Source organism: Takifugu flavidus, chromosome 6 (assembly GCF_003711565.1).
Source record: "Takifugu flavidus isolate HTHZ2018 chromosome 6, ASM371156v2, whole genome shotgun sequence".
NCBI lineage: Eukaryota > Metazoa > Chordata > Actinopteri > Tetraodontiformes > Tetraodontidae > Takifugu > Takifugu flavidus.
Genome location: NC_079525.1, coordinates 13,543,418 through 13,570,026, shown reverse-complemented (window position 1 = coordinate 13,570,026; position 26,609 = coordinate 13,543,418). Strand labels below are relative to the sequence as shown.

The 26,609-nt window shown below is 45.3% G+C and overlaps 1 protein-coding gene and 1 long non-coding RNA gene across 5 annotated transcripts; both read right to left on the bottom strand.

The window, feature by feature from the left end:
* Positions 1-645: 645 nt before the first annotated feature.
* On the bottom strand, positions 646-24,734 carry rhbdl3 (rhomboid, veinlet-like 3 (Drosophila)). 4 transcript variants are annotated; one of them, XM_057034615.1, is made up of 10 exons: positions 23,582-24,724; positions 23,165-23,188; positions 10,336-10,549; positions 9,708-9,906; positions 7,683-7,907; positions 7,458-7,606; positions 5,779-5,891; positions 3,092-3,192; positions 2,535-2,595; positions 646-2,205 (listed from the first exon to the last, which is right to left on the bottom strand). In XM_057034615.1, the coding sequence occupies exons 3-10, from the start codon at positions 10,491-10,493 to the stop codon at positions 1,934-1,936; spliced, it is 1,278 nt and encodes a 425-aa protein (XP_056890595.1). In that variant the 5' UTR covers positions 10,494-10,549; positions 23,165-23,188; positions 23,582-24,724; the 3' UTR covers positions 646-1,933. The 4 variants fall into 4 exon arrangements, with proteins under 4 accessions (XP_056890595.1, XP_056890594.1, XP_056890596.1 ...); XM_057034614.1 differs by having other exon boundaries at positions 10,336-10,494; XM_057034616.1 differs by lacking the exon at positions 9,708-9,906 and having other exon boundaries at positions 10,336-10,494; positions 23,582-24,701.
* On the bottom strand, positions 10,953-22,542 carry LOC130526752 (uncharacterized). The gene is made up of 2 exons (XR_008950852.1): positions 19,805-22,542; positions 10,953-19,723 (listed from the first exon to the last, which is right to left on the bottom strand). It is a non-coding gene; the product is annotated as an uncharacterized LOC130526752 (long non-coding RNA).
* Positions 24,735-26,609: the final 1,875 nt, after the last annotated feature.

The window sequence follows — 26,609 nt, the reverse complement described above, 5'->3', positions numbered from 1 at the left end:
TCAACGGACTAACCAAATAAACAGTTTGGTCCTGGTTCGACTCAACACTGCATAAATCATCAGTGTCCGCTAGGTGGAGACAACGCAACACAAACAATAGCGCCTTATCAGACATAATCCTTTAGATTTGGAGCTTTGAGTTAGATGTCACAGACTTTGTGTCATTTATGCGTTCTTTGCACCGTTTCGCTGCGTAAAATCATGTACTAGAGATCATTACATAATTAAAACCATTAAATTAGTCTTTACAGACAACCTGGGTCCGCAAAGGGCCAGGGTTAAAAAAGTTAATGAATGGCCACACAAGGAAGATATTCTCAAAGGACAGCAGAGCCTTCCTGTTAATGGAATATAGTTTATTGTTGTAGAAAAAAGTTCACAGTATGTGAAGTGAATCTGAGGTTTGTTTAATGGGGCATCTTCTGATATGGATGGCCAGGACCTTACAAAACAAGTAAAGTAAAACATTTAGTTAATTAATATTGAACTGTCAAATAAATATATAGATTAGTACATTTTAAAAGGCAATTTTTATAAGAAACAATTGTGAGATGATTATGGGTCCTTCATGAAAGAAAAATCAGATTTTTTGGATTTACTCATTATTGAAATGCTGAAGCCAAAATAAAATCCAGGGAACAGCGGTCCATATAAAACAGTTTAATCTTGTACAGTATGTACATATCAAATCTACAAAATGTTCACAATGTTAAAATATCCCCATATTCCTTAGCCTTTACTATTTACAATCCCCAAACATCTCTGAGCAGTTTTTAAATAGGATACAAATAACTCACATATCACACACATATATGCACGCAACACACCCAACATCACCACGTTAAAAATGTCAACAGCAAAGGCATGTTAAAATATTAACCTGTATATAATATTAATAGTATTTGTATGAAGCAGTAACTAGTCTAACCAGAGGTTAAAGTACAGTACGGTTCAGAGCTGTAAATGTTTTCAAGCCCGCTTCAATCAATTAACAGTTAAATCCGTGACAGGAACTAATAAGCATTGATTTACTTCCTCCCCTCCAGTTGGTTCCTGATGCGGCAATAAAAGGTCTCCAGTCTTGATGCACTCGAGGTCAGGCCTGTGTGTTCTCCAGAAAAATACACTGTACCGATACAGAATTGAGTGACAAAACAGTTGTTACAATCAAGCAACTCATCACAGACACAGATTTCATCTTTTTTTTCTTCTTTTTACGGAGAATGCTTATTCCACCCGTAAAAATATTTGGCATTATGCATTTTGAACAGCGCACGCTCACTTCGAAGTTGACGAAAACAGGACAAGGGCCGGTCAAGGCGTGGGAGCTTAACGATTGACTCCATAACAATGAAACCGTAGGGTTAGACTTATGTTTAAGGCATGAAATAATAAATCAAAACCCGTCAACAAAGCATCGTTATCTCACGACTTGGGCTCTTTGGAAAACTTAAGATGGACGGAACTGTGTTTTTTTTTTTCCTTATGCACATACAGAAAAGGTCAAAGCCACCCTATATGTGTTGTCTCTGCGGTAAATCCTGGTCAGTTCCCCCCACACACACATCGAATAGTCCTCGTATTGTGCTGCTTCTGCGGCACTACGTCGTCACACAACCTGACGCGAGCAGGGCTGAACGTGGTTCCTCCAGCAGAGTTCTACTTCTGGCACTGACAGGAGTGCAGAGATACATTTTTCAGGCTGATGTCTCTATGAGAAGGCACTGTTGGATCGAGGAGAGAGGCAGATTAAGCCTATCGGGAACTCTTGAGACCAATATCCAGCAGTTTTAAACAGCAGACAACGACGAGCTAATGGCAGGGCTTAAGCACTACACCTGGAGCAATTTTCAGGCCTGGCCAGGCAATCAAGTATTCCGAGTATAAGTAATAAAGGGGATGTAATATATTTGCCTTCCCCGCAACAGGTAACTCATGGTGGCGGGGGCAGTCGTACGTCAAGCAAGCTGTAAGCAAAGACGTTCCAGAAGACAGCACAGAGCACAAATAAGGTGTAGACGCAGAAGAAGATCCAGAACAGCGTCTGCTGCTGGAGCCTCTGCTCGTAGTTCTGCAACACCACCACGCCCAGCGTCAGACCCACCAACACCCCGCCCAGGTGAGCCACGAAGCTCGGATTAGGGCAGGGAGGGAAGGCCGGGGGGTAGAACCTCAGCCACACCGCTCGACCAAACTCTACGCTCACTGTGGGGAGAGTGAGAGAGGAGGACAACACAGCGTTAGCTCATTTTCAGTCCGTTGGGTACCTCGACAGATAGGGGCCCAAAAGCACTTTGGACCCTTCCCAAGCGTTAACAGTGGAAAGGCAGATGAGAACATCCGTTCTAAACTGAGCCAATAGGTGTTTTGTGAACTATTCCATTTCAAATTCCAACCTTTTCCTCTCGTGTGTCAGTACAGACTGAAGTTACACAGACAGACGGATTCACAAAGCTGATTAGAAAATAAAAATCATCTTCTTTGATAGAGGACATCAGCTGTTATATTCGGTTTGATTATTGTAGGAAACTTACTGCAAACCAGCGCCATGGCCATCCGAAATAATTTGAACTGACACTTCATTCCGGACCAATTCTGCCAAAGAGAGAAAGACAGGGACGATATTTTTAGATTCTGATCATGGTGACAGAACAAACTGTGCAGAGGTTCAAAATCCCTCTCTGACACGAACCAACATCAAATCCTGCCCTTTATATCATGTCATGTCAATTCCAAAGAGCCCCGGGGACACGATGACCCACAATCTGCTCTTTGTACTGGATGATATGATTCCAGGTGAGGAAGAGGAGGAAGACATGGATGTCAGACTGCAGGGTGATGGGACTCCTCCACAAGCTGTCACATAAACATGCGGAAACTTGTGAACCAGCTAATGGTGATGGGGAGGAATGTATGGAATCTGTAGATAGCACAGCAGCTGCTGGGTCCCAAACGGGTCGACTTTGTTCATGTTACAAAGTGCTGTGGTGACTAGAACCGAGTCATCTGATAATCACTTTAGGTAAAAGCACACACACACACACACACACACACACACACACACACGGACATGCACTCCTATTAATCTTACCATCACCACGTTGGCCAAATGGGCAGAGACCAGCGCGTACACTCCCCCAGATGATCCGACCACAGGAGCTGTCATATCGGTGACAGACACGGCCAGAGACCCTGTATGACGACACAGTCAACAACAACTCTCACAAAACTACACTCATTGATCAAAACAGTCAACATGTGTAGACTGAACGTTTAGCACACTTGTATTTCTGTTTACAGCCGCACATATTGCAGCTGGGTGCTGCTCGGAGATGATGGCCGGCGCCAACAGTCTGCGAGTGGGAAATAAACTCCAAATAAAAACGAGCCCGTAACGCCACGTGTGTCCGTCTCTTTCCCTCCCGGCTCTCCTGACCCGTGTCTGCTTCTGCCCACGCCGCACTTGGAGCCGCTAATGAATGACCTTTACACTCTAAACTTCAGCCAGCTTCCACTGCGTCTCACTTTAAAGTACAAACACCCAGGATGCATCTTCGCCACTGCCATGGCAACTAAGGGGGGGGGGGGGAGGGACCTTACACAGCACAAAAGATTTATTAATTTAAAGGCAAAATATTGGCTATTTTATTTAAAGTGACACCTCCGATGATGGCGTGCTTCGTCGTTATTCCACATACAAAGACAAATAGTTGGACAGCTAACCGGCCTCTGTGATCTATTTAACCAGTGAGGTTGATCCCTCCAACTCTGGTGTCACCCACAACACCAAAGGACATGCCCATCAGCAGACGTCTTATTTCAAAGGAATACTTAATGAGACGCTGAAATAGAAAAGTCCGTTCAAAGCTGGGTTGGCATTTAACACTAAAAATCTGGCTTTCCCAGGTGCACGAACCATAATGGCTGCACAGTTGGTGGTGCGATGACAGCGTCTGACTAACCACTTCACACTTTCCTCCACCAGCAGACACAACAAGGGGAAAAAATCCCTGTAACACTACATCTGTGATCACACGATTTGTTTGCACGTCGTGACCTTCGTTGGCGAGATTAAACGGTAACGTGCACTCTGTGCAACAGATTGTCCACATCATGACACCCGCAGTCGTTAGAAATAGACCAGATGGTTCGATGGTTCCATGCTAACTTCTCTAAATTTGAGTTTTCCCGCCGTTGCGCGCTCATAAATGTATCGACGCATCAGTACAACAACAACATGCTCTACAAAGTATCATATTAATGTCATTCGTCCGCTGGTGCAATTAAAGCATCGCCTCATGTTTTAATAATGTCTTTCCAACTTCAACCGGTCCTGTAAAAGTGCCAGCTGAGCCCATTCTGGTCGCCGCTGATGTCGCTTGGTATGAAATCTGACCATAACAACGCAGATTTCATTTCTTTGATTGTTCTTTTTACATCGCCAACATCTAAACTGCTCAAGGGCAGCAGGTCTGCCATCTAGATTTTGGCTTAAACACCAGTTCAGTGTGTATTTCATTCCCAAGCGTTTCTACGCTAGCACGATGCCACGCTGTGATAACATTTGCATGTACTTGTGACAGAAGATGCCTGGATGTTTTAGGTGTTCACAGAGTTGTTTCATGTTAAAATTTATGCAGACCCGCATCCTGAACAACACTGACTAATAATAAGGCAGAAAACGCAGCGATACGCAGCGGTTCCAAACAGCGTAGCAGAACGTACGCGTCTGCTAGTGGTCGATATCTAATTAAAAGAGCAGATGCTTGTGTGTGTGTTTGTGCATGTGTGTGTGTGTGTGGTGTGTGTGTGTGTGTGTTGTGTGTGTGTGTGTGTGTGTGTGTGTGTGCGTGTGTGTGTGTGTTGGTCACTGAGTGATTGATGCTGGGTTTCCTCTCCTTTCATTTCCTTGTGAGCTTAATGCTACCGGCCATTACAGCTGGTCTCCCCGGGGTGTTTGCAGCTGACCCCTGCTCACACACACACACACGCGCATGAATATTCAAGAGAACTGTACTGATGGTCGCTCATACGTCACAATCCTGCCTGCTTTGGTACAACATCAACATATTTTTTTCCCCACATATCGGTAGTTCAAAGTTTGTTTGTTTTTTACTATTCAATATCTCACCTTTGGTGAAAAGGGCGCTACAAACGTGTGCTGATTTAGTAAAGAAGAATAATGAACCTGTCCAACTCATCCACCTCTGCTCCTGTCCTGGCTCTTTTTAAATCCCCGCCCCCCATCTTCAAAATTTTCTCAGGCTTAGTTCATCACTGCTCCTTCATCTCTGACCCTAACATTTTATATCAGGCACACAACCCCTTTCAGTGTTTCAGTGTGTGTGTGTGTGTGTGTGTGTGTGTGTGTGTGTGTGTGCGTGAGCCCCATCTGAGATGGATCCCTTTTGCTGAGTCCTATTCTAAATTAAAAATGGCCAAAAGGGGACTCGGGAGGCTTTGACGGGTCAATGACAACCCCCTACATCCCACAATGTCTGGTTCCATAACATAAATACAACACCATCTGCCCCTAAACACCACACACACACACACACACACACACACACACACCACACACACACACACACACACACACACACACACACACACACACACACACACACACAAAGCTAAATAGTCTCATTGACTCATACGCACTCTCGTATAGGCTGTAACCTGATCCTCTGCTGAATGCATGAACAATGTACAACAAGCAGATGGAACACCGGCAAAGTGCAAGTGTGTATCGTGTGTGTTATCATGTCACACACCCACCTGCCAGCACGCCACACATGTAGACCAGTCCAATACGAAGGGCCCCGTGGACCATTTCTAGAGGGACGCCTACGAGCAGCTGCATGGCCATGTTCAAGCCCAGATGTTCGATCCTGTAAAGCACACACGGCTACAGTCGAGTTTAAACGAGTTTAAAACCATGACAAGATAGTTACAGTTTAGGTTTTTCATGTCATATTCACCATCATAAATCTGAAATGTGGTTTTAGACAATATGATAAGTCTCATTTTCCAATCAAGACGTGCTTAAATCTAAACAAAATCCAATAATCTTCATGCACTGACACAATTAGATAAAAATCAAGCTGTAATCCAAACACAATGATACAACCTTTTACTTTTAATAGGAATGATATTTTGAGGTTTATAAAGGTAGTTTTTGCATTTGATTGTTGAGATTTAATCATGTATTAAAAAGAACATGTATTAAAAAGCAAAAATGAAAAGTTTCACTTTGTTTTGATCATCTCGGTCAGCAAAAACCCCAAAAGACAGCCAGCTAAACTAATGTGGTCCCTCCTCTTTCCAATAATCTTCGTAAATGTGCCTCAGTTATTTCCGCCACTTCTCTCCCTTCTGCCTGAATTTTAAAAATGGAGCCTATAAATTACAGAGTCGAGCCAGAACGAAGATAAAGGATCTCTCTACTGATCTTAGAGACAATGAAGTATATTGATTTGGGTCAGGACGGTCTGACCAAAAAACAGGACAGTTCATTCCCACATTCATCTGCCCCCTGATGGCCAACGCTGTCAGGCAGATATCTGGACACCTGCCACTGATGTGCAATCACTTTTAAATAAATATGAACCGGCTTGGGTGCTAAGAGAGATGCAGTCATAATTTGTTCATTTAAACTGGATGCCCGAGGTCGCCAAAGGCTTGACGAGAATGTCAAATCCACAAATTATGAATGGGTAAAACATCTACAGCTCATCTGACGCTGGTGGTCCTGTACCAGTCACATGACCATTTAACAAACTCAAGGCACAATATGATAACGCTGAATTATCCTAGTCGCTCGTTTCAACATAAGTCGATCTCTTGTCGGTTTGATCTCATTCCCACAGCCACTTCCCACGAATCCCAGTCATGTTCTACTGTAATCGGTGCATGTTAAACATCCTCCTGTCCTCATTTCATAGCTCCCGGCTCCTCGTTTGACCGCACACTGTCATTATGCTGTTTTTACCGGCAGGTCCGAGCCCACTTAATTAAATAATCGTTTAATTAGGATTCTCTATTGAGACTAGAGGGAATATTAAAGCTGGATGTCCCGGTCTGACTTGATGATGGCAGGAGGAGAGGAATGGAAGAGAACTCAGAATCTATTTCAGTTGCCACAATAAGGATATCAAAAACATTTAGCATTTAGCGGATTCTTCAGATAAAGCATTTTGCTAATTTTCCTTACATTCTGCAGAATTGCTTTCAAATTGTTAAAGGAAATAACGACTCGCTTTTTTTCCTTTACCTATTACAATTTTAGGAGATTTATGTAATTCATTTTATTTGTTTATTAGAGGAAATGTCAGCAGTCACACTACAGCTGTCTTTTTCTATTACTGAGAATAATTATGAGCTGAATTAATTAGCATGTTTCAATAAAGCAATCTGATGTTGGCATCACTGAGGTATTTTCAGTCAGCTCTACTCACCCGGTGTGCATGAAAATGTAGCTGAGGTACCTCCAGGCCTGGGCTCGGAGCTGGGGGTGGTACGGTAATGGGCTCTTCAAGAAGGACGGGCTGGACACCTGCAGGACCAGGCGGTCTAACTGGAACCCATAGTACATGAACACCACAACCTGGGAGAGCCACAATGAGGCGTCACCAATCAATAAAGACTGTTCGCAGACCTTTCAGCGTCCATGTCGGCCTTACCTCGGCAATGGTGATGGTCAGGATGAGCCAGGGTGGGGGGCAGTAGGTGTAGCTGTCAAAGTACCACTTGCGGTCGACTTCCCGGGGCAGAGTCTCATAGGCAACGTGTCGCACGAGCCGCTGGGACAGCCCCAGCCCAACCTCGTCTCTGAGGCTGCAGCCTCTGAGCTGCCTGCTCCCCTGCAGGATGGCTCTCCGGAAACTGTTGGAGCGCTTGTTGCTCATCTGGATGAAGGAGGAAGCAGGAGATGGAAGAGATGAAGGGGATTATGGGAGGTGAGGGAAAGGAATATTGCATATCTGTACTCTATGCTTATCATCAGCTCTGTATCAGTTCTGCACTTCTAGTAAAAAGTTTACGACTGTCCCTGGCTCAGTCCTCTCCCTCAGCCTCCTCTCTGTCCGTCTCGTCCCTCCTTGGACTCTTGCAGCTGCAAGAGAAGGAGATCAGAAAGCTCCTGCTCCTCTTCGTCTTCTTCTTTTAACAAGACTTGCAGGCAACCCTCAGAAAAAGCCAATTATTTTGCACTTGGTTTGGGGCATTTGAAGGTGTGGGAAATTGATTAAAGGTTACCATGGCCACTCACTAGACCACACACACACACAATTGGACCTCCCCAGAGCAGCTCTGCCTCGTACAGACAGTAAATTCTTCAGTGTGAAGTGACTGTGAAGATTTAGCTCCTTTTGCTCAGGCATAAAGACACACTGTCTGTTTATCCACGGGCGAAAATACAAGGGGGGGAGGAAGAGAGGAGGTGAAAGGGACAAATGAGCAGTGATGTAGGAGAACCTTCACAGTCGCACAATTGAAAAGCAATTTGGAGTAAAGAGAAAGAGGACAGAGCTTCAGACCCAGGCAGAAGACGAAGGATTAAAAAGCGCGGACCTTCGTTATACAGTCAACGCAAGACAAATTGATTTACGGTGCTTTGCTGATGACATGTGTGAATCTTATTATCTCATGTCAGAGCAATTCACACATGCATCAGAAAGCCACCCAGTAAAATATTGCAATGAAGAGATTTTGAATGTGCAGCTGGACGTCTGATCGCCAATATCGCATCACCACTCAAACATTCTGGGCTGTTCTGATCTCATATACACTGGCACAAGTCCATCATACACAGAAGGACGAACAAACTATTTTACACAACCCTACATGTGTAATTTAGTCCTTTAGATTGTGAAGACAGGAGAATGACCAAAGATGGAGGAGGTAAAGAAAAGGGGCCATTGGCGTTTTGAACACTGTCACAAAGCACCCGAAAAGGTAATTACGGGCAATCACAGTGATGGAAGAGCTGCAGTGCTGCGGCGTGACAAATACGCCTGTTTCAGACTATCTGGGCTCCTTCTCTAAGTCTATATTTTCTTTACTCCGTCCCCGTCTCTTGTAGCGACTAAAAAATAGCAGCTGAAACGACCAGTCATGTCAAATATCCAAATCAATGTGCAAGGAGGTGGGGAATGACACATTACAGACCACTCTCCTGCTTTACTTGTCTGGTTTAAAAGAGAAAAACAACCCAAAACATCAAGAAATCATTCATTCTTCTTTAACGTATACTTCTTTTTTTTTAATTGGTAAAGAAAAGGTTGGAAATGTGAGACAGTCGGATCTTTTTCCGCTTGGATCTCCTCGTTCTGTCACAACCCAACACGTCAGACATTAAAAACCAAAACACAGCAACTCATTTTAAACCATTTGACATTTTGCATCCAGATGAGTCACTTTATTCATTAACTAACTAAGTCCGCCGTCCCCTTATTACCCCCATGTGTCCAGCTGCCTCTGTATGCATAAGAGCTGGAGGGCAGCAGAGCCATGTTGGGGAAAAAAGGACAAATGAACAAACGCCCTATTCCTCTGTCCCACCGTGACCTTCAGCCCGTCATTTGACAAGAATGCAGCTCTGGAAAACCAGTATGAAAAGCCCTTTTGACATTTGTCCAGCAGGCCTCGTACCTCCGCCACTCTTCCACACAATAAACAGAGAGGAGGGGAGTTGCGCTCGCACTCACGGGCAGTGGCGAATTCCACACCATCTCTACAGACAGACGCGTGCACGCAGACGTGCGTGGCATCGCTCTTCCATCCAGCGGTCTTCCGCCCGCAGGGCCGCTACAGCCATGGGTCAGCAGCTCAAACCGGAGAATGAGACGGTTACGAGGGTGGGAGCAAAGCCCAGGTGCTCGAACGAGACCTTTGACCATCAGCAGCCTGAAGGTGAACGTGAAAGTGGGGCGAGGTGAGGGTAGGAGGGGTATTTATCATCTGCCCGACTCAGTTTGCTCAGACGCTCCACCCTGCAGCTGCGAGAGTGAATTGTGTGTGTGTGTTTCTGTGTGTGTGTGGTGAAAACAATGACGTTAATGACCTTCCTCTGGAGATACCGGTGAAGACTCAATCCTAATATTCCCCCAGATGTTTCCTTCCTCTGTATTTTTAATTCTAGACATAAATATTTCACATTTTGCAGAGTCTTATGTAACTCTCGCTGGTGCACAACAGGATGTGTCTACCTTCTGGGAAGGTTTTCAGCACAGCATCTCTAAACGGCTCCATAGGTCTCCAGTGAGGACACAGCTGGTGGGTTGCTTTTAGAACGGCCAACATTAACTTCACCAAAGCAGGAAATTCACCCCTTACCAGGTTGACAAAGTCTTGGTAGCAGATTTTTCCATCCGCGTTTCCATTAGTGAGGGCCAACAGGACTTCCAGTTTGTGGGGGTCCAGCTCAGAACCATGCGTTGCCAGGAGATCCCTGAACCGCTCCGTGCTGATGAAGCCCGAATTGTCCGGGTCATACTGTCAATAGACACGTACAGCTGAATTAAAATCGACTGGGCCTCTTTCAATTGATCTAGACAGGGAAATGGAAGCATAAACAGAAGCCACCACTTGAATTCTAGTCATTATTGATTATGAGCCCAGACGTCATGCACTGTGAACAAAACAAATAGGATTGAAATGAGCAGCCACAACAGCGCTGCACGCACAAATGCATCTGAGATCCACCAAATCAAAGATCAAGACGCTCATAACCTTTACTTCTAATATCTCAATCACGCCTTATTTTCAATTTAGAACTTCTAAAAGCTTTTAAAAGACACAGTTTCATGTTGTGATTCATATCACTGTTAGTTGTTGGTAAATGAACAGGCCAATTTTGCCTGGACTTCCTCAAAGATTTGACCTTATTTCCTCTTATAAAACTAAAACATTGGTACAAACTCTGTTAAGTTAACTCTCAAGCTGTTTGTGCACTTTTATTCTCCATCTCTGCAGTAAATATTGCTTTAGCCTGTGTTCTTGTACTTGCTACATACGGAGTACCAAAATCTGTACAGTATTCTACTAGCAAAGTGAGGACATTTTTGGGACGTGAGGACATTTTGGTTTGAGGACTGGTTGAGGGTTGAGACGTGACTTTAAGGTTGAGGTTAGAGCTGGATTTAGATAAGGGTTGGTGGGTTAGCTGGCATGTTTAAGGTTAAGGTTAGGGAACTAGGTAATGCATTACGCCTATGAAAGTCCTCACAATAATAGAAATAGAAGGATGTGTGAGTAAATGTGTGTTGCTGCACTTATGTAACAGGATGCAATGCGCCAACCTTGAAAGCCAGAAACCCATGAAGATGAAAATTTGACTAGTGTGTGTGTGTGTGTGTGTGTGTGTGTGTGTGTGTGTGTGTGTGTGTGTGTGTGTGTGTGTGTGTGTGTGTGTGGAGGCGAGCGTGTGAAAGTATGTGCTTGCCATATGCTGGTGTTGGCTGAGCCTAAGTAAAGCCAAGGTGGCAGCAGGTGCTCTGTGCCCAAACATAACAGAGAGAAGAGGATGCTTTGTGCTGTTTCTCTCCACATTTCCCATCATATTTCTTTTCAAATATGTCTCCACTTCTGCGGAAACTCTCCCAAAATATTACGCGATGGTTACCTGCTGCAGCGCCACTGCTTTTGATTTTACTTTTCTAATTATTCCTGTGTTAAGCATCGTGTGGCTGTTGCCACTGTTGCCATGATGCTACAGCTAAAGTGCAGAAACGTGCAATTCTAACTCCTAAATAGTTTAACTTGTTCACTGACTCCAACATATAACCCCCCACCCCCCTTCTCTCTCCCTCTGTTTATGTTTATTCTCCGTCGCAGAGAACGCCGACCTTCTTTTGCCGTGATGCTGCCAGTTTCTGCCGGGTACATTTTGTCATGACGACGCAACGTCAGCCGATGCCGGTCGCACCGCTCACTCAGTCCCTGACATCTTCTCTGTCTGTCCCCCCACTGGTCTTTTATTTCTAACCGGGCCCAGGGATTACAGTTTAATCCAAACACCTCCCTCTCCCCCAGTTTTTCTCTCAAATGCACGCTTAAAGCCCCATTCACCTCCTCACGCAGAGCACCCCCTCGCCCGACATTCTGGGTCATCTGTTTACTCCCTTTCTTTGCTTCCTGTCGGCCATACTTTCTTTGCATGCACACACGCCTCTTTACCGTGGACTCTGCAGTCTTCTGGGGAGGTGGGGGGGGGGGGATGCAGGCTCAACAATGGGCCTCCAGTGGCAATTTCATGCAAGATTTAGCTGAACTGGCACCCCTTCAGAGGTCTGCATATGAAAATAACCCCCACGCAAATAACCGGCTCTGAACAGCAGAAAAGGCAACCGTCATGGCCGTTAACCTCTCGTCTAAACCTCCAAAACAGCAACGCAAAATCAAAGATAATCATTCAAGTTTGAGAACGTCTCACGTCTCCTACCACATGCAACAATACAGTATTACTTTTCTCCTTTTTATTTGAATTACTACTATAAATACATAATGGAAATTTTGCATTAATAGTTGTAAAATTAGCAAAAATTTTCCCCTTTTATTTACAAGGTTGTTTCTGATGTGGCCTTTATTTTACAACCAGCAAAAGGCCACACATCCCTCAGATGAATCCCTCAGACACAGGAAAAGAAAGAGTGAGCTTTCATACTGGGATATTTGTGTCAGCTTAAGTAGACAAAAAACAGCAGAGTACAAGGAGGGGTTGTGATTAGACTTGGGGGGGGGGATTAGACACAATGCCAGGTTTATTGTGTTTGCCCCCATTTTCATGAAGATGAATATGAAAGAACAAGGGGGCAGGATCTCTCAGAAGCCTCTGTAACTTTTACTGCAGCAGCATTTAAGACTGCATGGAGAAACTAAAGAAAAGAGCCTCAATTCAAAGAAAAATGTTCTGCTCCTGTATCGAGCTCTGACTGACCTCCGCTTTCATCTCTAGAAGCCTCGAGTTGATGTATTATGAATGGTCAAACAACTAAATCACACTGCTGAAATGATTTTGCAAGTGAGGGAAAATTTCAAGCTAACAACTTAAACGTGTACAACGTGAGAGGTCAGCAGATCTCTGAAGTAGTCAAAGGAAATGTAACTTTTTCGGTGTTATGACAACATATTGAAATGTGTTGCTGAATTTTCTTTTAGCCTTATTCCTAATCAGGACCGAGTTGCTGGTGTGTATTCCAGTATTAAACAGGTTGAGAGGCAGAAATGCAGCCTGTCCGGGTCACCAGACAAGGGAAATGGCAAGGACCTAGGACCGAACCAATGACCTTCGTATCATTACACTCCTGCTTGAGCTGTAGCACCTGACGCAGAACAATCGGCTGTGGGAGAGCGGTCGCACGTGGAGATTGTCCTCTTTATTTTTCCGAAGTCGCCTAATTTGCTGGTGAGCTCCCCTCTGTGACGTAAAAGATTGATGCGTTAAGCATCACCCCAATTTTCATGAATTTGAGTCAATAGGGTAGCTAACAGCATGCTAACACAGGTGAGTCTGATGTGTTGTGTGTAACCTGATAGCTGTCACCTCCAGCAGGCACTGACTGGTTACCAACATTGGTGGATTGTGTCATTGTTCTGAGAGAGAATCCACCAGCACCCAGAATAATGCCGCTTTATGCTTCGGGGGAACGCGGACACTGCAGCATAGCGCAGACTCGGGATAGTGAGCTTGTTTGTCTGCTGTTAAATCTCACAGGACAACCAAACAACTGAAATGATTCAGACCGGGGTGATGTGTGTGGCAGGAGACGACTCTTCAGTCTGGCTGTCAGTCAAATTCTTTTCCAGATTCTCGATTTCATTGTCATCAAAGTGCTCAAATTCAATGCGCTCTCCATATCGGTTGGGAGCAAATTTCCACTTTGGATGATTAAAGATAGTCAGATCCAATTCCCACCCTGCTGGTGTCGCCGGACAGCTGAGTGGATGGAGAAGTGGATGAGCCACCTCTGATTCACAGTGTTAATTACCCAGATGTCACTTCTCCACTCATGGAGAGGGTTCGGGAGGGAAAACGTCAGCCGTCTGACTCGCATAAAGACCAGATTACAATGCATGTCACAGCCCAGCCTGCTCTGCCCACCTCACACTTGGGAGAAAATGCCACCGTTGTGACGGTTTAAATACCTCAACTCCTTTGCTAAGGCGAGGTCATTGGTGCACAAGAGAAGAGGCAAGAACATCATTGGATGACACAAAGCCCATCTAACACACATGACAGATGATAACCTTCAGCTGAGCACAGATCCAGTCACTTAAGCAGCGAGATCAACAGGCAGCTGGAGGACCTTGCTTGTCCCAGCACAGCAATTTCTCACCTACTCTCTTTAATCCTGTTTAAATACAGGCATGTTTTCCCCAGGGAAACTCCTGTAAAAGACTTGGGGGGGAGTGTTGTACACACTGTAAACTTGAGCCTGCTATTTATCATGCGAGTAGGTGATTATGGTCAGAGAGGGAGCAGAGGGAATCCAGTGGGATCAGGAGACTAAGAGACGCACCGGGAACAGGGAAGGAGCCGTAAATGCACCGCTATGAACACAGCCTATTAAAATAAATGGTATAGATACTGCTGAATAGTTTTGCTTGATAAATAATAGCATACCAGAAGAACAAGCTTGAATATTGACTTTAAAAAAAACAAAGACACTTATTCAGTCTCTGTCCTCTCTACTTCTTCCATTACGGCTTTTCTCAGCTCCTCCAGATTGGCGGAACAGTTCCAGATGCATCAGCGTGGACGACCTTGTCTCAAAGCCTGACGGCCAAATGGACCTTCCATCCCTCTACCAACATTTTTCCAAAGGCAGCTGCGGGCGTGGAACCCTCAAATAAATAAAGCTCATCACACCGATACGGCAAACACTGGCCTGTGAAAAATACAAACTCTCCTCAGGCCAGAGTAAACACACACGTGGGCGTCACACATCAGCATGGGCCGGCACCGTTTCCCTGCCAACTGCACCGTAACCAGGCAAACTTGCTGACGAGGCTGTTACCACTAGTACACGTATAGCGTGGGGGTATTTTATATGTAAACCTCCGAATGACCTCTTAACCGCCTTGTGTAGAGTTAAAAGGCCTTTTTATAAAGAAACATGATGTAATATTAGCTACTGCTACATGTTCCGTACATGCAAACATGGAGGCAACGTCCGATTTATCCAACAGGGAAACACGAGAGGCGCACGTTCTCGGTTTAATTCAGTTCGACTGCTTTATTTATCCCCAAGGGGCGCTTTAAAAGACACACATCCAAGGACATAGCGGAGACACAGCCTTGGGTAATTCACCCCCCCCCCCCCAATTCGTGTTCTTTATTTTAATGAGAGGAAACTTGACTTGAGAGTTTTCCAATATGCACTCAATAGTGGAAAAAGTGAAGGAGGAAAGTTGTTCTTCCAGATGTTGATAATGAAAGTACCATTAACCAATATTTAATGTGGAGACATGGAAAGGGTTGAGAAGAATGGAAAACATCTATCCTCAATGCACTTTCATTCTTTTAAAAGAGTTTTTGCACACACACCCCATGCACATATATATTGCATGCACACTCTAATATTAATGAAAGATGCTTTTCAAAACCAAAATCTATTTTATGCCACTGTTGACTGATCATTCTGTACAAAAAGAGCAAACCCTCATCAAACATACAAGTTTATGCAAAGTTGTGTGGTCTCAAGTGCAGGACCCAAGTAGTTCAAAACCAAGACGGTGGCACAAATCCTGACCTCTTACCCTAAAACTCCCCTTTACACAAATCTGAGACCCCCCCCCCCATTACTGCCAGGACAAAGCCCCCCATCAAAGGTGTCTTCATTCATTTGGAAGCTCTTCACAAAACAAGAGGGGGAACAAGCGATGGCAAAAACATTTGTTTAAGCAGTCATCCACGGCTGTCTCGCACCCATTCAGCCCGTCCTCCTGCTCCAGGCTGGCCCCGAGGTCAAAACCTCCCACCGCAACACCACCAAAACCCCGCAGCACCGAGAGCAGCGGCCCTATTCACCGCAGAGATTTATGATCTCTAATAGCTAATGGACAAGAGGCCGGGCTTCCCTCGAGGGAAGGCCTCCTTTATTATTTTCAGCGAATCTCATAAAGAGAAGGATTTGAAAAGAGGGGAGCTCAGCGAGGGCGGAGGTGAGGACAAGGGAGCCAGAAGGACCGGCGGTAACAATTTCAAGGTTACCATCTGGGTTGGAGAAACTGTCAGCATTCAACAACAGCCCCTCCCCTACATAAGAATATAGCTGTACAAGGAGGAAGACATGTTCTAACTGGGCCCTCGGCCACCGCTGACGCTTCACTTCCTGGAGGATTAAATGAAGGCTTTCTATGAATCAGTGATGATTGATTCATAAATCCCCTCATATTTATATGCTAAAGATTAAGTAAATAGAGGCAGCTGGTCAGCAAAGCTTCACATTAACATATAACCTCATATAAATTTGAATAACCTGGTTGGCTCTCCTGGAGACCAAGGCGGGTGTCTTAAGAAGCAAACAGCGAGGGCTTTAAACACTGACGTGAAGAATGTGAGTGAGGGCACGTCACTAACAAAAGCCTGAACCGTAACATGTCTCAGTCAGCTGAGAGTTAAGCTCAGAATCGGTTTTATCCCGAATGTAAATGCTGAAAATCTGACACGTTTAATGGTAACTAGCAGCCCAGGAGGCTGGATCAGGAAAGATCTTGCAAAGCTTGTTTATTTATCCTCAGGCTTCAGAGAGCAAACTGGGATTAACATTAATTTACTGCATCCATTTACTGCAGTAAAATAAATAACAGGGGACAGATTTTAGCAGCACACTCTGTTTTTGTGAGGATGGTTTCTAATATTTCTACAGATCAATTATTAGTGGTAACTTAAATTTGTGGTTTGCATGCATTAAGCTCTTAAAATCACAGCATCAAAAGGAATTTTCAGCATCGCAAAGTCTCTCTGATGTACGTTATTTTAAGTTAACTTGAGGAAAAACATGATATGACATGTCATTATATATCAGTCTATAACCGCGGGTGTTTCAATATATGCGATCTAATTTCCACAAAAATAAACCGGGGGTAAACAAGCGCCGTCCTGTCCGTTGAACCTACATCACTTTTCGGCTGCGTTGAGTGTGACTGTGCGAGCGTCCTTCTCCACTTCAGCACAGCCGGCCTTTGGCGTGGACGGCCCGTAAGACGACACGAGGAGGCCAGGACGTAGAGATCTGGGTGAAAGCAATGCGCGTCGCTCAGCGCCGGTATCTGCTGAGCCCGCTGGACAGGGAGACTCCAGGTTGCCGGTGACAACAGTAAAACAGACACGGTATGTGAGAGCACCAGGCCCAGTGCACCCAGCTCGATGGTATCAAGATACCATCGCTGATGCTGCTTTAGAGCAGCAGTAATACAAGTCTGCCAGTCTATTTTAGTCAGTATATAAAGATTTGCCACTACCAGCATATAAATATTACTTAAAAATGTATCTGTTTGAGAGCTTTGGGGAATATATCTGACTGCGTATTGGAGAAAATAACACAAGTGGAACAATGCGTCTGATGGAGTGAGAGCAAATCAGAGTTCAAAAGTGGAACAAGCTTCAGAATGAAGCCAGGATTTCACTGGTGAGGGTTATGTGAGGGCAATAAGATTCTGATTCAGTCACTGCTGGCGGGAGAAGGTCGTTTCAAAGTTGCTTGTGGTAATAAAAGCCCAAAAGAAAAAAAACAAATCACCTTTCATCTGAAAGGTTCGACTCCCAAGACTATCGTGTTAAATTGTTTGTATAAGTGAGATCTGTTGAATTTTCCTTTTTCCTTTTCTAATATTCACACTGCTGATATTCTCTGAATGCTAACGGTGTCATTCCAGCTGCCGAGGCTCTCCGACCTTGAAACACCGAGAGCCACTCTCTGGAAGCCTCTTGTGTGAAGGTTGTCAGCATTTCTGAACAACCCAGACAAACGAGACACCTCCATCTGCTTTGTTCTGAGCAGAAACAGTTTTCACCTGTGCACATGAGGCTGGGTGCGAAGAAAACCTTTCAGGTCTTTAATGAGCGGTCGTTGTAAAGGAGGGTGCTTCAATCCAGTCTGACGAGGGCCAGAATCCAGCGGGTTTTCTGTCCTACCAGGTAGATGTCCCAGGTGGAAGCAGTTGTCTTCCTGGTAGGTCAGAAAACCCGCTGGATTATGGCCCTCATCGGACTGGATTGAGGAACCCTGTTGTAACGTGAAGGACACGATGAGGAAAACCAGACAGCAGAATAAGAACATGCTCAATTTGTCTGAAATATGTTATAAGGTACCAGCACAGTAACAGCATGAAACACGGGGAAATAAATAGAATAGCTGTGAACTGCAAACTATGGATATGTTTATGGTGTGTGGGATGTATAGAGCTGCCAAAATGCACTTAGGTGGCAACATTAATTGTTCTGAATCATCGCATCACAAATCTTTAGGGCACACGAACCGATCCTGACGTCTAAACTCTGCACGTGTCATTGCCCAGTGGGATCCAATCAGGCAAATAGATCCCAAACACAACGTTATTGTAGCCTGTCAACAGTGAGCCGGCGCCAGACTTTACTCACAGCCTGTGTATTCTGCCACAGAAACATAAGCTAACACACACACACACACACACACACGCATGCACACGCATGCACACACACGCACGGGTCAGGGCCAGCATGATTCTGTCATCAGGTCTGTCTCGATCACCGCTGGGAAACAGTCTCAGCCATGAGGAATGCTGGACCTCTGATCCCCAGAAGGTCTGTGACAGATTGAAACAGGAACCAAAAGATGTTCCGTGAGGGAAAGGTAGAAAAAGATGTACTTTCGCTTTTAAATATCTCAAAAGAAATTCTGTTTCTGTTTGCAGGGAGAGAAATGAAACGTCTTGATTACAAGCCAATGGGGTGTCCTTTAAATGCAGCCACAGTTCTGTTCTCACTATCAAAAGTAACCAAAACATGTTTTTACAAAGCTAAAAGGAGCCCATTTGGCTTCCCATTGTTTTAAAGCCTAACGAGTACTAATAAACTGAATTTCCAAACACGCACGTGGAAATTTGGAATGTTTTTACAGACCCACCCACTCAATTACTCTGTGAGTTCCCACATTTAGGTCAATTAGTGAGTGAAATTCTTTAATCTACATTTGCAGATCTATGGACCTGGCAGTTATTTTTAGCCCTGGATAAAAGCGGAGGATGTTTTCACACTCTGCCAACTGGAACCGTTGCCTTTCATTAAGGAAATCTATTTGCAGCCGAGCGGCGGGGAGCCAGAAGAGCGGGGGAAGACGAGCTGCCATTCAATCCTTCGATGAAAATGTTTACGGTTCCCTGCGTTGGTTTTATTTTTCTATCAGTGAGCAGCACCGGCAAGTCCGGGGGGGGTTGCGTAATCAGTAATTAATCGAGACATTTGAAAGACAAGTTTGGTTTAAACATTGGCTGTGGGAAAAGCATGAACCATGAGAACATAGGTGGACAAGACAAGTTGTCTCCTGTCCACAGAACTGTCTCTGTGGTGGGTGACTGCATTTTTTTATTATTTTAAATGCAGAATTGGTGGGAAAACACCCGATCATTTGTCTTATTTCCCAGTCTTTGTCCTCTTCAGCCGGTGTCAATCACGGCAGCGGTGATGAGCAGGTCAGCAGATTGCGACCCGGCCATCTGCGTGCGTGCCAACGGGGATCGGCTAAGCCAGAAAGAAAAGAAAACGGAAATAAACCTAAGAATCTTTGCAGGAACGCCAATTAAAAGCCCAATTAATGCTCACCTGCAGTGGCCACAGCTCATTGTCTCGAACCCTCCTTTGTTTTTAATGGGGGGGGGGGGTGAAACTGACAGGGTGTGGTGAGACAAGCCGTCCCTGCGTGCACCAGTGAGCAGAGCTGTCGCGGCACCAGTTGCCATTCGTTTCAAACACAATCACAAAAGCGGGGTGCTGAGAGGGTGCCAGCTGTGCCAAGAAGAGGGGAGAACGCCGTGCCAGTTTTAAATAATAACCCCGTTTTTCCTCCTCGTCAAAATGTCCAAATAACATTAAAAACAAGGCAGTAACTGCAAAAACAAGGCCACCAGTGTGAACAGGTGGCATCCCCTCCTTGAATTTCTACTTGTTTTAATTAATGACACTAGCGGCGAGGTATTAATAATGCACACAGCTATCTTCATGCGGGCCTGGACCTTAATGCTCCTGTCACAGCTGTTTATTTCGCAGAGGTTCGAGGCCTGTTTCAGTCACAACATGGTCGCACTGCTTACGCGGAGCAAATGTAGCAGAGGAGAAGCTTCTCTCTGGGTTACAGGCTCAACAATTAAAAGAATTTCAGTGCCTACAACTGCATGCACAGAGTTTGTGAGGTTGCTTTCATTGCCAGGAGGAGGAGGAGGGGGGGGGGGGGGGGGCAGAAGTTGTGCACTGCCGTTAAAAGGTTCCTGGATGAGTTGCCGGAGGATGAAGCTGTGCTTTCACTGCAAAAGCCCGACGGCATTCCTGAAAGATCTGAGGGGGTCTTACACTCGTGTGGATGCAGGGAGCGGATTCAGGGGCTGTTCTGCGGTGCGGGGCAAGAAATTAGAGGGAAACACTTTTCCTGAGCGGTATGCAGCCACGTGAAAGCATTTAAGCACTAAGCTCCGGTGGGCGCGTGGCTGGGGCATTTCAACACGGGGGAAAAGACTGCCAACCCAGGATAAAGCTGTTATTTCTCTCACACAAACAAAGTCAAAGCCAGAATTACAACAAAAGACAAAAATAGCCATTTGTGCTCACTTGTTTGGTGCTGTTGACTTTAGTCTGGCTAAATCTAGCATATTGATGCATCAATGGATGTGAATCACTGTCGAATATCATATCATTAATCCCAGTCCTCTGACACAACAATGGAGGGTGAAGGTGACGCCCTTCTTTATCCCAACGGCCCCCAAAAAACCCAAAACACAACCAATAATGGAAAATACTTGTAAAATATCCCAATTCATTTCCACCCCGAAGGCTCAGAAACTGAGCTCTTTTCCTGTTTACTAATGTTTGGCTCATTTCTCTTCCTCTCTTCGTGATCTCAACATATGTACATATGATTTATTAGATAACTTCTACATAAATACATAAAAACAATGGTGAGCAGGAAGCTTGGTCGTCGCTGGATCATGAAACAGCCCCTATAGAATGTGTGCAATCAGGCTGGTTTTCTTCTCGGGCTGGTGTGTGAGGAGAGAAAAGGCTGCGACTCTCTGATAACGAGACAATAAGGGTTCACTGCAGCTGCCATTCTCCTACCAGCACTGTCTCTGCCTCATTAGATCTCACAGTCTTTCTTCTGTCCTCCTGCTTGTCTCGGGCAAAGGCCAACACAAATCAAAGCTGCATCTGAGCTACTTCCACAAATCAACGATACGGTAGCCTCGAGAGAGCATAAAATGAAGGCTAAAGCTAATTTGGACCCTGCAAATCAGTGCGAGTGATGGCTGTAATTCACACTGGAGTCACCAAAAAGGACCTGCAAGGTGGGAATACAGAAGAAAATACAGAAGATTCAATCACTCCTCAACGGTCTAAAGATGAGGGTTTTCGAAGGGTAATGATTAAGTAAGAGATGGGTGTTGTTGAGGCTGCTTAGCAACAGATTCTAGCATTGACAGGGTGCTTTCCTCGTTTGCATATGGCATAAACATAAAGTTGTTAAAGGCACAAGAGTTTTATGCAGGCTCCCTTCGTGTGTGTTTAAACGGACAGACAAACAGTTTTTCTTGCAGTCTTTTTCTCCCACGTCTTTCTTCTGATTTAAAATTGTCCTTTTCCTTGTCTGTACTGACCCAGCATTAATCTTAGCTGTTTCACAGTCGCTGTGGGGGGGGTCATCGGGGCCAGCGCTTTGATGAATGCGGTGAGCTTTTGTGACGACGTGGACCGGGGCAAGAGAACGCTGGCGCGAGTGAGCATTTTGTTGTCTGCAGATGAGGCATCGGCCATGCTGACAAACCCAGGTTTTTTAAGTCCACTCGAAAATTCAAAGCTGGGCTGCACCCATAATGACAGCGGAGTGAGAGGCCCACTTAATGCCTGCCCATAGAACGCCCTCCATCACGCAGACGCCGCTCGCCTTTTCCCATAATCCCGAGGGATCTCAGTCTGACCCTGAAAGAGTGCGCCTGACACGAGCCTCTGACTCCGCCCTATAGATCTCTGCCGACCCTCTGAACACACACGCATATAATTACCTCCATATGATAATAAGGTGGCTGGGCAGGTGCTCTCTCTTTTCTGTGTTTCTCTGCGTGGGGGGGGGTCGTCTGTCACAACCTGCTACGCACATGATCAGTCTTTTTCTCTTCTCCTGGGGGTTCCTGGCTATATCGGCCTGATTCTCCTAACGTGTGCATGTGTGTGTGGGTCACCAGCATGTGTTTAGAGGTCTGTCTGACTGATAGATCATTGCATCCCCGGATTATGTATCACTCTAATTGCATTATCAGGGTCAATGTCAGTGGTCTACGCACTCATAGCTTCCAGTGAGCCCCCTCTGCCCCCCCCCACCCCCGGCTCTGATGCCCTCCCCCCTCAGTTTGATCTGACGACGCTGAGTCCTTGTTGCCTGATATGCTGGAATTGTTCCTCAGCAGGCAGGCAAAGGATTTAGTGCTGCACTAGACAAGATTTAGGCCTAAAAATACATTTATCTAATCACCCTAAATCATAAACTGGGGCTAAAAGAGAAGAGATCTGCAGATCTCCATCTGCCCCGGCCAATGCTGCCACTTTAGTCGGTATTTTGCTAAACTGATTGAGCACAGAAACAAACAGATTGGCGATTTAAAACGGATAAACGAGCTGAAGTTGACAGTAAAGCCACTCCAGTTAGTGGCAAAGGTAGAAGTTGAAGCGAAATGTTAAAGAAAGAGCAATTTTCAGGTCAACATTACAGTATGGCAATAGATTTTTATGTCAGTAGGTCATTTTATCTGTTTTTTCATTCCCACAGCAGCACCGGTCATTCCAATGATTTCATGTTTACGTCAATTTAGTGTTTAGTGTGTTGCCTTATGCTGCCACCAGAGATGATGTCAGAGGCTAGCCGCACTCGCGTGAAAACGAGGGAAACGTGCGGATGGTTGAAGAGGCTGCACTACATACCTGATCAAACAGGGACTTCCATTGCTGAGACATGAAAAGACAAAGAAATAAATGAATCAGAGGAGGAAAAAAGTTCCCAGGAACACCAACCAAAACACATGTTTAGAAAATAATACACCTCAGCCTTAAAGACCCCCTGCTGCGCAGTAATTGCCTTAACTGCATGTTTGAGATCACAGACCAGTATAAGCAGATCCTTGTGGTCAGAAAGCCATCATAAAATAATAAGGGGGTCTCTTTTTTATTCTACCTTACAGTCATCCATCCTGGGGGCCTTAATATCTGTTTGAGACCATCACAACAGCTACAGATTTCATTTATTGCGCAGGTATCCCATCATATAACTCTGGTATCAATGAGTTACTGAATGAATATTGGTTAGATTAACATATTCAGAGGGAGGGTGCTATTACTTACATCCTCTGGGGCCACGGGGTTGATGTCGGTGGTCTCCAAAACCTCAATCTCCTCACCCTCCGCGTTCGCCGCCACCGCTGGAGAAGAGTTCACCGTCATCATCGGGCGGCCCCCCTCCATACACCCACCCGGAGCAGCGACTGAACGAATCAGGACTAAACCCACATAGTTTTCAATCCAATCTAGGCTTCCCTGGGGCGCGTCAGACAACTGACCATCCTCCTGGAGCCTCTCTCCTGGAGAGCTCAAACAAGCTTGTTCCCTCGAGGTTTATCCAGCACGCTTTGACTCCTACAGCGGGCAAACAAGTGTTCCAAAGTTGGAGGCAGTTCAGCAGCGCCGTCCGCAGCACTACGGGTGCAGACTGAAGCCACCCGGAGCTGACGCAGCAGCACTCTTAAGTTTGTGAGGTTTCTTAATTTGAGATAGGCGACGCAGCAGCAGCAGCAGGGAGAAGATCACAATAATGACATCATCAAGCGGCGAGCGCACCGTGACGCGCCGGAGACCGGCGTCAAACTGGGTGACGCGCGAGTCTCCTCTGGCGCGGAGAAGCCGGATTTAAAGGGCGCTGGCGCACTCACATGACGGACTTCTGGAAGGAAAAGTCCACCCGGGAATAAGCTCCGGTTTTTTGTTGCGTCACGACAGCTGGCACGCTCGCCGGACTCGGGGACGCGACAGTCGGCTGCTCTCCCCGCCGCATGCCAACGACGGGAAACCTCGAGAGGGGTGGGGAGGAGCGCAAAGACCGCCTCCAGTGGGATGGATGGTTCAGATCCAGGGGTCACCAGGGCTCTCCTCCAGTCAAACACATCCCAGACAGAGAGAGAGAGAGATGGACGGGGGGAGGGAGGGATGTCAGATGGAGGTGAGGAGGATCGGACCGCTGTCTCATGTGTGCATGTGCAGCTCCGCATTTTAATAATGCGTCGATCAATCGGCGTTTTCCCAACGGGAATGGATGTTTCTGAGTTTCAGAACATCCCTGCGGTCCCGAGGGAGCCGCAACCATCAACACCGACGATAAAAGGCGTCAAGCGGATGAGGAGAAATCGGCAACCTCACTCACACCTGGAGACAAAATCTCATGCAAACGAGTCATGAGAGACCTGGAGGATTATAAACCTGAGGGCAGCCAATAAAACAGATCATTTTCAATTTTTAAAAAAGACCAACACTGAAATGATGAGATCCATCCATCCATCATCCATTTAAAAAAAAAAAAAACATTTAAAAGGATGAGAAACTACATCGAAATCCATAATAATGATATTGGCATGGGCTTGTTTTTTCTATCCTGAATTGTTTTTGTCTCTTTTTTGCGTTTCCGAAAAATCTCATCTAAAGGTTTTTCAAAAAATAACATAAAAAAACAACTTGCAAATGTTGTTATTGCTGCTTTTAAGGGCTCAGGGAGCAGTCGGTGTCTGGGGCTGTAAATTCCAGGTTGATTTCAGGAGAATAAATCAAAAGATGTCGCCTGCAGGTCTGCTGCCACAATAACACTAATGAGACCCCTTCAGACAAACCTGAATGACACCGAACAATAACAGCCGAAGCTGTTATGAGAGGAAAATGATGTGATCTGAGTCCATCACTCCACCTGTGAATCTTAGAATATGATGGTGTTGTCATGGAAACAATGCAGCCAGTTGGTGTTGCACACCCTCGGGGTATCTTTTCAACACATCTGTGTTGATTAAGCATGTTAAAGTATTGAGTGGCTTATCTTTAGCCCAAACAGTCAAAACCTCAAACCATTTTTTAGTCAGAAAAGGTTATTTAATTTGGGTCTTTAGGGTTATTATTAAACCATTTTGACTATGGCCCACCTTATATTCCTGAAGGTCAAATTTACTGTCTTTAATCTTTAAATCTCCTGGTTATCAAAGAGTAAAATAATCCAACTTTATAATAGTTTGGAAGGAGCTCCAGTCTTCAGTTTGTGTAGTTGTAGCGCCCCCTATGGCCACTATCAGTATTTGAAAGGTTTCTGCAGGCGGCCAAGTCAGTTGTTTGACTGACTTAACTTCAACCTGTTGAGGTGGCACAACCTGGAGTTTTAGGTGCGTTTATAGGATCATTAACAGTTTGTAAAAGCCATCCTCCATCTCACCTTCACCTTTGTCCTCCAAACACTCCTTTGCTCTTTGAGACCGTTCTATCGGAACCTCACCAGTCCACAGGACCTGTTCCCAAAATGCACCAGGCTTGTCAAGATGTCCTTCTATAAACCTCTGATGCTGAATTTTCTGGTGAAGACAGGAGCAAGTGTCCCCTGAAGACCCTTCCATGAAGGCCATATTAGTGCAGGTGCTGCTCAACAGATGAACACTGAACCACAACTCCAGGTTCTGCCAGATCTTAGAAGTCTTCTGCAGTCACTCACAGGTTCTGACTTGCTTCACAAACACTCCTAAGAGCCACTCTGATATATTCTTCGATCTTCCAGACCTTATGTTGACCTCAGCTGCTCCAGAAAACCACCATTTCATATTGCTATCTTCTTCTAACCTTCTCTGGCTTTGTGAGCATCAATGGTTTGGATTTTCAGAGTTCTAGGCAACTGCTGAGAGGAACCCAGGGCTGCTGATTGGTGGAACACCTGGGTCAAAGTCATCTAGAAGGTCAAACTTCCTATAATACACCTGTATTGCCCAGAATATTGAAGAGTTTCCCTTTATGCTTTTTGGTGGTCATTTTATTTTCTACTTAATTTACTACTCTAAATAGCTTCTGACCCCATCAGACCAATAATGAAGTTTCTGAGATCACCACTGAGGTCTTTTTTTCTAATCATTGTGCTTTTGAGTCCGACAGATGTATCAAACCAGCTCCAGCTGGGCCAATGCATCAGAATGCTGATAGCAACTAATAACACAGACAGCTTTGCAGAGTTTCACAGAGATATCGTCACAGAAAATTGACTTCACTTTTGACTTTCATGGTTGTTTGGCTCCTGGTACAGTGACTGTCTCACATAATTACAGACGCTCATTAGAGAGAACCAGCCAGGCTTCAAATG

Excerpts from the sequence above, each read along its gene's own strand:
- rhbdl3 (XM_057034615.1), bottom strand. The coding sequence starts at position 10,493 with ATGACCCGGACAATTCGGGCTTCATCAGCACGGAGCGGTTCAGGGATC. Across the intron at positions 9,907-10,335 it reads ACCAAGACTTTGTCAACCTG|GCTGCTGATGGTCAAAGGTC; the intron begins GTAAGGGGTGAA and ends GTTCACCTTCAG. Across the intron at positions 5,892-7,457 it reads TACATTTTCATGCACACCGG|GATCGAACATCTGGGCTTGA; the intron begins GTGAGTAGAGCT and ends TGTGCTTTACAG.